Consider the following 13,368-nt stretch of genomic DNA (forward strand, 5'->3'; position numbering starts at 1 on the left):
TTTTGCAGTTTGTAGTTTGTTGGTTTGGGAGAGAGGATTGAGTTTTGTTTATTGTTGTTGGAGAGGGTTTTGAGGTTGGGGGCGTTATAATATTCGCTGAAGAAGAGCATATCGGCTTTGAAGCATAGCAAACTGTTGTTGTTGTTGCTATAGTTGCTGCAGTTGTGGTATTGGTTTCTGAAGTTGCTGAGGGCGGAAGAGTTGAGAGTGGGAGAGCTGAGAGCGTAATTGCTGTAAGCGGGAGAGTTGAGTGTGTGTTTATTGGTATAGCGAAAGTTGTTGTTGGTGCACGTGCAGATGGATTTGGCGCACATTCTGCGCTCCTGTGCTGAGAGTAATTGTTGGGTCTCTTCAATGCTGGAGAGCAAGATCACGCTCTTCCATCACTTTGAGCAAAGACCCTAGAATAACAAGATGCGTAACGGCCATACATTGGTTTGGCACTATGCAGCCACTTTTTTGGTGACGGCCAAAATTACTCTCTTTCCGCTCACTCCCGCTGAGAGCGTAAGAAACCTAAAAATATAATTTGCTTGCTTGTGTGAGTAAAAACAAGAGACGAGAACGCGTATAAGTGTGCGTGTTGTGCTAGAAGACGATTTTCGGGCCGAAATCAATTCTGATCGAAGAAACGAATTTACATGGTACATATTAGGGTAGTTTTTGCCAATTTCCTAGCAATATGATAAAATAAAAAATTTTTTTAAAATTCGCGCCCTGACTATTATAATTTTAAAGCTTTTTAAATTTGTTTGTTAAAATTGCCGCTCGAATTAGCTACCGTTTACACATTTATATTTATGTTTAATTCTAATTTGTCTCTCATCTGACAATTTTTTAAAAGCTAAATATTTTTTTTGAAACACTTTTAATGTTAATGTTACATCATATTAAGTCAAATGACTTAATAAATATACTAAATAATTAAATATGATAACTGTTTATTACAAAAGTAATATCAAAGACACTAGAATTATTCTAGTGTCTTTGTTTTGTTCATATCTTGAGGCACGAAGTGCGGACACAAGCACTCAACAATCATTGCCTTATTAATTTTTCACACGCCGCAAGATGAATACTCTAATGAGAAATATTCTTATATAAAGTCATTTTTGAAATTTATTTTTGTGATAATATGTACATAGATTTGGCTATTTCTAATCTATTTTCAAATAATAATAACGTTAAGGCAATGCAAAACAAGAATTTTTCGCATGGTGCCAATTGATCAAAAATAATATAGATTTAAAGTCTAAGAACTTCTGAGGTGAAGGGCATATTTTGTCAAATTTACAATGCATGAGCATACGTGTGCACACATACAGTTGTCTGCTATCACTTTGTGCGTTGAAAAGAGCTGTTCGCTGTAGCGCTCTTCGCTCTCTCGCTCTTTAACAAAAATTCGAGAGAGCCTGGAGCCACCTCTAGAGCCACGTCCAAAAAATCGTGTGCCAAAAAATCGTATGGCGTTACGCATCTTGTTATTCTAGGGTCTTTGCTTTGAGGGTGTATGCTTTGATAATTGTTTGTGTGGTTTGATATGTGGGTGAGAGGTAGGAGTTGTTTTTTGTTTTGTTAAGCTTGAAGCTCTCGCTTCTGATTTTGAGCGTCGGATCCGCTCATATTTTTGTTTTGTTTATTGTTTTCACTTGTTTTTTTTTTTTTATCTTGTTCACAGAGATATACACGGTCTTAACACATATAAGTCACATAAGTGTTACCGTCTTTTCGCTTTTACATGACTTGAATTTTGCACTTAAACTTTGATATTAACTGGAGCTCTGTTAAAAACACGTCCGTCGGGGTTGAAGTCCAAAGGAATAAAAATGTATATATAAAGTAAAATATATATGTAAATGCGCGTTCTGCAGGTTAATTTTGTAGTATAACTCAAATATATAGTTATATACTAAACAGAAGGTAAAAGGGTTGTTGACCGCAAGGCTTATGAGTCAAATTGAAACATGGTTGAATCAAATGGGGAAGTTGGTCAGGCAATTAAGGTAATCAACGTGATGGTACATGCAATTTGTCGGAAACCGTTTTATATGTCTGGAAAGGTTTTCGAGCTACAAGCAACTGGCCATGACCACTGCATTCGTTTATTCGACGGACGCGTCCACGGAGTGACGAACTGGAGAAGTGCAGTCTTTTTTATTACGATGTGCGTGTGGAAGAATTGATGTCGCCAGTTAGCACGCGGCGTCCAATCATACTTTCGCGAAAGCACGGAGTGACGGAGAAGTTTACCGGTCACTACCATGGAAAGATGAAGATGAACCAAAACCTAGATACGACCATCAGGGCGATCCAAACAAAGTTTTGAATAACAAATTTGAGAAGGCTCTTACGGAGGCTTATGACCAACAGCCATGAAACTCCGGAGAGCGCAAACTATTCCAACACTAATTGGTCATTTGCTAGAGGACAGACTTCAGGCCAACGGATGGCCACTTAATTACACTGGCGCGGACTACTTTGGACCGTTGCAAATGACGGACAATAAGAGGAGAAAAGGTGGGTCGCGCTATATACTTATCTAACGACTAGGGGTATCCACATAGAGATGGTCCACGATTTGTGAACAGATGCCTGCATCATCACAATGGGGAATTTTATGATCCACTATGGGCCGGGAGCTAGACTGAGGAGCGACAACGGAAAGAAAATGGAGGAACGCCGTCGTGGAGGAAGTGTACCCAGGAGCTGATGGAGTTCCATGACGAGAAGGAGTGCACATTACCAGGTACGAGCGAATTAAACTAAGTGATCAGTAGGAGCGGGAAGCAAGACTGCACCATGAAAAGATATTAATTTTTAAGTGAGGTTAAAATTCATCTTGTACTTTTTATAGAATAAAATAAATCAATATATCAAATCAATAAAAATCTGACTTCTTGTGCGGTACCGTTTTTTTTTTTTTTTATTATTAGACTTACGGGAGGAAAATTAAAATTTTGTACAGATACCACCTACCGTCCGTATGTGGCTGTGTTAGACCATGCCTCGCTGTTCGCCAACATAGCCGCGAACAAGCCAATAGGGCGGAACGGGGTACCTGACAGCGTCTTTAGCTGCTCCCTCTCCATCGCAAATCTGGAGCAGTGCATTAGCACATGCTCTGCTGTTTCCTCTCAATCGACGCAGAACAAGCATTGGGCTGACTGTGAGTGGCGGAACCAGAGTAGATAGGCCCGAGAGCAGCCATGGTCCGTGAGGAACTGGGTTAGCTTTGTGTTGGCACTCTGCCCAAACCGCCAACCGTTGCGATGTTTGCCATCTGTTCTGCCACTTACCCAGCAGCCACTCGTGTGCCTCTAGCCGGGAAGCGCCACCTCGCATTAGGCTGCGAGCCTTGATATCCAGATCTATTGGCGGCAAGCCTGGCAGAGCTAGTCCCGCGTCTTCGGATAAAGTGCTGAATTCTCTAATGAGACTGAGGGCCATGGACCGTAGCACATAACGCGCTCCTTTGGTATGACTCCTGCTAGTGGCATTGCTCCAGATTGGTGAAGCGTATAGCAGCGAAACATTGCTAGCACCATCAGGAGTTTCCTGGCCGGATATCTTGGGCCAATGACGTTGGCCATGAGTTTAGCCAATGAAGAAGCTGTGACTCCTGCGTTCTTGCTGGCGACAGTCTGTGTACACCCAGGTACTTTAGGGCCATTGACAGAGTCTTACATATTCTCCACCTTTTTCCTGTTGCTTAGTAGGACTACATCGGTCTTGTGAGCCGCTATTGCTAGTCTGGCTTTCTCGAGCCAGTGGATGGCAGCTCCAATCGTAATGTTACATTTATCTGCTGAAATCGTCTTCAAATCAGTGCACCTCTAGTCCCACGGGCATGTTGATGCCCAAGATCCCATCGTACATGATGTTTCACAGGATTGGTCCAAGTACCAACCGTTGGGGAACACCTGCCTAGCCTTTCGGCAATAGGACTAGCTTCTGGCTTTTCCACCTTGTTGGGAAGATTCCGTCCAGAAGACATTGCTGGATGGTGGCCCTGAAGATGTCAGGTCTACCCAGCGCCATTGCTTTAATAACAGCTCCAGGAATACCATCTAGTCCAGGAGCTTTGTTGGGTTTGATGCGCTTGGCTGCCTCGACGACTTCAAGTTCTGTGACGCACGGGAAATCTGGGGCAGGGGCTGCCTCTGTTGGTCTGCTTTGGAAATAGATCCCCTACAATATTTGCCAGGACCCCCGGGTTGGATGGGGTTACCGCTCTCCTCCTTTGCATGTCATAGATATGCAAAAAGACGTGCGTATTACGCGGGAACTCACACAGGATCAACACTATGTATAAGTATCTATGTTTGAATGTGTATTATAATATGTGTGTATTGTTTCCAAAATAAAAGAAAACCTGTATGTGAGTGTCCGTTACGCAGTTTCCTCTTTTCCTTGTTTCCCGGTGTTTAGTGTTAATTGTATGTCATTCGTGTAGTGCTGCTGTGCTTCCTTTCGACCTTTAAAGTTTTTTTTTTTTTTGTTTTCGACTTTAACTGTAATGCATGAATTAAGTAAGTATTCAATAGAGTGTATTTTAGAGGCTTGTTGATTGTTTTGTTGTTTCCTTGTTTTTTCTTATTATTTTCTGTTTATATATATATGTATAAAATATTTCTTGAATTAATTTATTGCTTTTGTTTTTATTTTTTATTATTTTTTTTTTTAAGTGGTTCTAGTATCGCAGTGCGTGGTGTGCAAAAAGAATTCAACAGTGTACAAGCGAAAACGGCGTAGCTATCTAACAAGCATTTCTTCTGTTTTCTTGCTAGAGTATAGTCCCTTGAGGTTTGTTTTGATGTCATCCCAACTAAGGAGTACATCGCAGACTTTCAGGGCTTCGTCTGCCCTGCCTTTAATTTTGTCACGGATAGTTCCAAGTAAGTACTGTCCTCCTGTTGTTTGGTCCACTGATGAGGCTAACAAAAGGAGCTGATCTACTCTGTCTATAAATCTATCAAGATTGTCAGGTGGGCCTTCATATGTTGGTAGTTGATGTACAAGGGTTAGTAGTTGTTGTAGGTTCAGGTTTGTGTTTGTTGATGCATTAACGGTAGGACTTAGTGGCCCTGTGGCCTTACCGGAATCCATAGCGTTGGTGGGATTATTGTCTTGGCATTGAACCAACTGTTCTTTTTCTTTTGTTCCTGTCGCTTCCCTTATCTCAGATAGACTACGTCCGCCTCTTAGCCTTAATCTGCCCCTAACTGAGTTACTAGTGTTGTCTTTTTTTCTTAACATTTACGTGTATTGCGAAGAAATCTGTATTTTTGTTTGCAATTAATCGCAAATACTTATATATTGGGGTATGGCTATGGTATGTGTAATGATATGTGAAGTATAAATAGGTATATTATTAATATTTATGTACTTTATGTTATACTTTTTGTGTAGTGAAAATTTTGGGTGTTTGGCTTGTTTTGTTTTCGTTTGTATATCAATGTAATAATATATTTTATTATATTTTGTGATACTATGTATATGTATCTATGTTTGACTGTGTATTGTATGTGTGTATTCTATTCCAAAATAAAAGAAAACCAGTATGTGTGTGTCCGTTACGCAGTTTCTTCGTATCCCTGTTTCCCGGTGCTTAGTGTTAATTGTATGTCACTCTGGCGCGACAACAGCTCTTGGCGGCAGCCAATGTACAGTGATGCGTCGACGTCGCAAGGGTTTTACAAGCGGCGCAACACAAAGGCATATGTACATACATGCTTACTTGATTTTGCCGAATTGAACGGTATCACAAATATTCGACTGATCTAGCTTTTTACCATTTCTTTTTTGTGCATGACAACCTAACAACGGTTGTCCTCAGAGCTATAGAACTACAAGAACCATTCGCAGTGCGAATATAGGCTGATGCAATATAACCACAGTGATGAAATTACTATTCTTATGAAATAACCAAAAAGCATACCAGTACTCTTCCAAATACGCACACCAGCACGGTTGCCTCTCTTACAACGGTAATCGCATCGGCAACAACAACAACCGCAACAACCTCACCTGCATTTGCATTGCAAGCAAAATTAGCAGCTACAATTACCGACTTATGTGTGCCAAAAACTGCGATCAAAACAAAAACACTAGAACCAAACGCTACCGCTTCGCCAACACTTAAGCAAAAAAATTCTGCGGCGGGAAACAAAAAAAAGATTAATCGGAACAATCTAAGTCAGCGAATTGAGACCCAAGAGTATACCAATAGATTTGGAATACTGGCAGATAACGATGAGGATCTACCAACCAGCACTGATGAGGCCAAAACCCCCACCTATATACATTCGAAAGAAAAGATCGAATGTTTTTGTAAACAAAATAATTTAACTTGTTGGCAAAGACAACTTCCACATAATACCCCCAAAAAAGGGCAGCATCCACGAAACTAAGGTCCTAGTAAAAACCGAAGAGAGCTTTAGGACCCTTGCAAAATACTCAAACGAAAACCACAAAAAGTACTACATCTATCAACTTTAAAGTAGGAAGGGCCTTCAAGTCGTTCTGAAGCCTGAAGTATTAATGATAAGGGTTTTAAAGCAAAAACCTTCAAAATTCTGAGCTGAAACCTGACACTAAAGCCATCCGGAAAAACGAAGTGCACCCAATCTACAAGCTACAGTTTCTTCTGCATCGTAGAATTACCGTAGAAGAACCACAGAAGCGTAAAGGCCCAGTCCAATGCACGAACTGTCAAGAATATGGCCATGGCAAGAGCATACTGCACATTGCGTCCAGTTTGTGTCATCTGTGGAGAGCTTCATGACTCTGCTCGCCTCCATAATAAACAATCTACACTTAAACCCGCAGAAGTAAACCCAGACGTATTCTTCTCAACCGCAAAGAGATCCTCATTTGGCCCGGGGATCACCTCACAAAATTTGACTTTCGCAAACGTCCTGAAATCGGGACTTACTAAACCTAGCACTACGACAACCATTCTACATACTGCCCAAATTGATCCGACACCGAATCCTCGACTACCGACGCAACAACAAAGCAATATGGAAACCATGATGCATACTTTGCAGCATGAATATCATTGAATTCATGTCCTTCATGCGGACTATCATGCAAGACCTCATGCGCCACCAATCCTCATGGAGATGCTAATATCACAACGTTCAAAATAATCAATGGTTTCCCTACGAATATCATTGTAGAACGCCAACGGCGTTTCACGGCATAAACTTGAAAATAGCTCAATTGACGTCATGATACGGTTCCAAATAAGCGGAAGTTGTATGGAATCATCCAGACGGAAAAGCACATGGCGGAACCGGTATCCTGATTAGAAATCGCATCAAACACCACCATTCTAGCGAGTTTGCAACTAATTACAGCTGCGGTTAAAATAATAGCACTACTGCAGGTGTAAAGTTCATTTCCTAAAAAAATTCTTAAATGTTTATATTTTTTAAAGTCAGATTGCATGAATAATAAGTACCATATGTTGGCTCTCTGAGCAAGAAATTTTTAGTCTCTCAATGTAACGGTTCTTTTTGTTTTTGGGCACTTGCTGCAAAAGTGTGCGAAATGAGGCGGTAACAAAAATAGCACTGACCACGTATTTGCTGAATAACATTAATAGGAGTGATTGGTTTGGGTTTTTTTTCGACAAAGTTTGAAAGAAGAGTTGTATTAAAGGTTTTAATTGAATTTTTTCCAAACGAAGACCAAAAATTCTCTAGTTATGGGTCGCGGAAAGCATTGTACCGTCAAAAAAAAGAAATTTGATTAAAAACATGATCTCTGAAGGTAAAAAATACGCTGAAATTGGTCGCATTGTCAATTGTTCAAGCAAAATGATCCGCAAAGCACTGCTGTTTGTCGAAATGAACGAAACACGGCGAAGAAAGCCCTAAATGTCCAACGTGGAGATCAAGGTCTTGGTTCGGCAAGGCAAGAAGGAGCCTTTTAAGCCGGCTACGGAAGTGAAGGTTGAGCTTCAGATAGCTGAAAGCGTGGAAACTGTTCGCAAACGCTTAGGACAAAACAACCTTAATGCGTGCAGCCCAAGAAATTCCCGCTTTTGACTGTTAAGCATGTGGCAAAGCGAATCGAATATGCCAAGATTCCCAAGGCCTGGCCTGTGGAGAAGTGGCACAACATTTTGTGGTCAGATAAGACCAAAATTGTGTTGTTTGGTGGGAAAGGCTCTTGGTCTTATGTTCGGCGTCCACCACGAACTGAATATAATCCTCGCTTCACTTTTAAGGCGGTAAAGTACGGAGGATCAAACATAATGGTATGGGCGTGTTTTTCATACTATGGAGTAGGTCCGATCCATTAGATTCAAAGCATCATGGATCAGCACATTTACACAGATATCCTGGAAAATGTGATGCTGCCATATGCCAGGGATGAAATGCCGTTGGTTTGGACATTTCAACAGGATAAGGACTCAAAACACACGAGCAAGAAAGCTCGAAATTGGTTATAGCAGAAATCGATCCGAGGAATGAACGGGCCTGCTCAGTCACGCGACTTGAATCCAATCGAAAACCTTTGGGCGGACGTGAAAAAAAAGGTTTCCGAAGCCAAACCCAATAATAACAAGGATCCATGGAGCAAAATTCCTCAATAACGGTGCCAGGACTTGGTGGACTCCATGCCAGGACGACGCGCGGCTGTCATTGCCAACAAAGGTCACGCAACCAAATATTAAGATTCTGAGTAAAATGATGAAAAAGTGTCAGAAAATAGAGAAACGCTGGGACAAGCACGAAATGTGCTTATGGTGCTATTATTGTTACCGCAACTGTACATGCAGGCCACATCTATAAACGTACAACAAGGAAGAGGCAATCTTACCCTAGTAACGGTATACTGTCCCCCACGTTATAATATATATAACAATTTCTGGACTTTCTGGACTTCTTCAACACTCTGGGGGACCATTTAATTCTGCAGGATCACGCCTCGTCACCCCTAAAGGAAAACAGTTGTATGACACCGTCATAAATGTAAATAGAAATCTTGACTACGTCTCTTCAGGCAGACCATCATACTGGCCTACCGACCCGAACATAATTCCTGATTTGATCGATTTTGCAATCACCAAAAACATCCGTCGAAACCTCATTAGTGTCGAATCCCTTCCGGATCTATCATCTGACCACTCGCCAGTCCTCTTAATACTGAACGCCATCCAATGCACTGAGACTACAAAGCAGATTAGCAGATTAACATCAACAAGAACAAACTGGATCAAGTACAGAAAATATATAAGCTCACATATCGCGCTGAATCCAAGGCTTGACTCTGACGCCGATATTGAATCCGCACCAAATACTCTCGACACTGTCTTAGCTCCAGCTGCCCGCATCTCTACACCAAAAATTGGCAGTGCACCTCGCAGCCCTAGGATGACAAACCTTGCCATCGAGCGGCTCGTTCTTAAAAAACGACGGATGCGACGGGAGTGGCAAGTCCATAGATCGCAATTCGCAAACCAAAGACTAATAAATGCTTCACGTAAACTCTCCAATTCACCCTGACAAAACGAGAAAAACGCCCAACGTCGCTATATAAAACAATTATCAACATCCAGCAATAAAATCTTACTATGGATAGCCCATCGCAGTTTAACTACCCCGGCAGAAACTATTTCACCTATAAGAACCATCGCAGGTGGATGGGTCCGAAGCGATAAAAAGAGAGCTACCACATTCGCAACGCACCTTCAACATGTGCGGAGGGTTCCAGCCGAACCATGCTACCAGTTCGTTTGTATTACAGACGCTAACAGACGACAACCAAACACCACATGAGCCAATCGAATTTTCAGCCAACGAAATAGCAAAAATTATAAAGGATCAACTATATCCGAACGAAAACCCGAGTTTTGTGATAGCTTTAACGAGTAGGGAGATAGTGCATATAGCACAGTATGGAAGCTCAATAATCATCTTTGGAGTTATTAGATCACAACCAACGAGGGACGTGCCTTTTGGGGTCGGTTCCCAATGCTGATTCTCGATTTCTAGCTTTGGCGTCATTTGTTTGAGGACCCAATTATTTAAGCTACTTTTCGCGACCCACTTTTTGTATATAAGTACATATACAGCTTTTTCCAACCGCGCGTAACCTAATTAGAAACCTTGGATCTTACATTTTTTTTAGGTATTTAGCGGCCTTTGGGCGCCAGGAAACTTTTGATGGTCTGTTAATTTCCACAAACTTTAGTACACTTAACAACCGTTTCGAATTAACCAGGAACCTGACACGTTCAATGATTATTCCATACTTTAAATTGTAATTATCAATGTCGAGCTTTGAAAATTCTAGGATGCCAGTGTGTATTAGAATTAACATTTACATATTAATTCGTTGAACTTGGTGATTTTCCTACGAGTCACTGACGTATTTATGATGTTTTGGCATTTGAGTCACTGACGTATTTATGATGTTTTGGCATTTGAGCTCGTGCCTCGTGGCCAAATCATAAATTTTAATAAGTTTCAATAAAAGTCTCGAGGGTGTAGATTAATGAATACAGTTCGAGGGGTTCCATTCGACGATCTTCTCCTAATGGATCTTCTTTGGGCCCAGAAAATACCACTGCCGTTCGTGCTTATCAATCGATTTATACCAAGCCCATAAGTTCTGTGCTCTCGGGTGTTATCTCAACTTATTTCCGTTTAATTAATAAAAGGAGAAAACAACTTCGAATTATCAAACCAAATATTGTCTATTTTTACAGGAAAACGAGACGCTTACCATCTGCCTCTAGGAACATATTTTTGATGGGGCGTGGCACTGTTTGCCTTTTGCAACTGTAGTAACTGTAGGACCGAACCGCAGTGCGACATACCATAACACATAGAGGAGTCAATTCCTAGTTTTTACTGGGATACTGGACTGAGATTTTGTTTTGCAAGTCGATTGCAATTTACAAGACTAATAAAAATGTGAAAAAATATCAACGCATTTTTCAAAAATATGGGCGTGGCTGTTTTGTTCGGATTGTCAGAGTAGACGTGGAAACATCGGCCAACAAACATGCGCTGCGTCTGAATCTCAACCTTCAAGATTTTATAGTTCTTGAGATCTCGACATTCATACCGACAGACTGACAAACCATTGCTACAATTCGCACGGAGAGTTACGAGCTCGTATTTTCGAAATTATAACCTTATTCCATCGCAGCAGCAGATTTTGTTAACACAGAAATTAAACACATGTATCAATGTATCACTACAAAAATTCAGAAAGGATCTCCCAAACGGCACTTCCAAACAGTTTGCTTCGTCTAGTATACGACGTAAAAATTTTCGCCGAAAATCAGCAGCAACCACGTAATATGCATGGACACATTTCTTAAATGCCTGTGCAAAGCCAGCACCAGAAAAAAATAAATTCTTCAAGGAAAGTGGAGATACGGAGTAAAAATAAACCCGGAATAGATAAAACCATCCTAAGGTACATTGAACCAATAAAGTTTTTTAGTCTCAGGTCTATTTTAGGGTTCGCCAGGTAATACAGATGTTTTGTCAAAGACTTCGCTACCAAAGCTAGGCCACTTACCTTTAGGCTCAAGGGAGACAGTGGCACTGTAAACAAACACATGTCAAAGAAAAACGCTATGTTGAGTTCCCGGCTTATTAAATACCCCTCACGGCAGCATTTTACTTATCGAAAAATTTAACCATTTATTTTTTTGTCTCTCTGGTGAAGCTTAAGGAACATTTAAAGCTTACCAAGTCACCGAGAGCAATTACAAAAATGTAACGAATGTCTTATCATAATGAATATATACATTGTTTAGTCTTCCGAAAATATCGCATCAGTACGAATTATTCTTGAAAAATCTTATAGAAACTGTTTTGTCGCTATATGGTTCTCTGTTGTCGCTAGGAGACGATACAAAAACAAGTTACAAAACAAGCTATAGTCTAGTTCCCCGTCTATCAGATACCCGTTGCTCAGCTAGTGTGAATGCGAAGGCGAAACTTCATCCTTTTTGTGGGATATCGAAAGATATTGGGAAATAAAATGAGAAAAAATTTAAAAATTGTTCAAGTGTCGGCGTGACCGGCTTGGCGGCGTGACGGCGTTAGAGTGTCAAAAGTTTTTTTTGCAAATCGATATAAATTTGAGCGACTAAAAAAATTACGAAAAAATATCGAAAAAGGGTGGGCGTGGCAACATGGGCCAACAAACGTGAGTTGAATCTGGTTGAAAACTTATGTATGTTAATTTTAAAAGGCTATCTTGTGGATCACAGTATCCTTCAATACAAATTAATAAGGTTAGAGGGATTAAAAAGATTGAAAGGCGTTATTTCGTATAATATTAAGTCCGTTTGACGCAAGTTCTGGAACACCCTTAAATGTCAAAAACAAACTTGTACTATTGGGAACCTTTTATTATTCATTGATGCTACAAATATGGACAGGGTACACATTTAGTTGGGGAAATACCGCAGTAGGCATTTTTATCCCGAAAACATTAAATTATTTGCCAAAATATCAAGTTTAATAATAGTAGTTTTATTAGGTTTCTTCAAACTAATTTCGAGCAGACGATGAGCTTTGCTCTTAGATTGGGATCTTCAATCGGGTGTTTTCACCGTACGATCTTAGGTCGTGACATAATTCAAAGGAAAAGTCATGTGTAAGTTAAACCTATCCAATTATATTTCATTTTTAAGTTACATTACTATTTTAGGGTATCTTACCGCAATGGCCCCCCTCCCCATTCAAAGGCAACTAAAATTGGTGCTTTAACTGTTGGAGGAGCTATGTGGTGGTGGGTAATCTGGCACTTATGGCATGAACCTGACCATATAACGGTAAGAGAGTTAATATATACATATATGTATATATATATAAAGCATTATATTAAAACATTATTCACAGGGGGAATTTGATTATCCTAACTCAAGGAAATGGAGCAACACAGAGTTGGGTGTTCCAAAGGATGGATTTTAAACATTATATGTCCAAGCTTACTCCATAAATATTGATTAAAATGCGATATGTAGGCATGTATTTACATTATTCTGCTTTGACTTATTTGTTACATAATACTCGGTCCACATTGAGTTTTTTTTACCCAATCAACATGTACATATGTACAAATTAACCAGTTTCCTGGTGTTATGTTTATAGTATTTAGCGTCGATTTCCGGACGCCGGTGGCTTCACAAATACACGACGGAGTAACTTTTGAAAAACTTTATTGAGCAGTGCAAGTGCTGCTGTACGAATATATATATATTATATATATATATGTATATATGTATGATATATATATACATATATATATATATATATATATAAATATACGAATACAAGAATGCAAATTAAGAGCTAAAATGAAAACAAAACAAATGGTTGCGGTTTC

General features: G+C 40.1%; 1 protein-coding gene across 1 annotated transcript, besides 1 other annotated feature; it reads left to right on the top strand.

Annotated features, from left to right (window-relative positions):
- Positions 1 to 393: 393 nt before the first annotated feature.
- Positions 394 to 1,498: a mobile genetic element.
- A 10,915-nt stretch (positions 1,499 to 12,413) lies between these two features.
- On the top strand, positions 12,414 to 12,994 carry CG40472 (uncharacterized protein). The gene is made up of 3 exons (NM_001170374.1): positions 12,414 to 12,636; positions 12,691 to 12,814; positions 12,882 to 12,994. The coding sequence occupies exons 1-3, from the start codon at positions 12,548 to 12,550 to the stop codon at positions 12,951 to 12,953; spliced, it is 285 nt and encodes a 94-aa protein (NP_001163845.1). The 5' UTR covers positions 12,414 to 12,547; the 3' UTR covers positions 12,954 to 12,994.
- Positions 12,995 to 13,368: the final 374 nt, after the last annotated feature.

Source organism: Drosophila melanogaster, chromosome 3L (assembly GCF_000001215.4).
Source record: "Drosophila melanogaster chromosome 3L".
Classification (NCBI taxonomy): Eukaryota; Metazoa; Arthropoda; class Insecta; order Diptera; family Drosophilidae; genus Drosophila; species Drosophila melanogaster.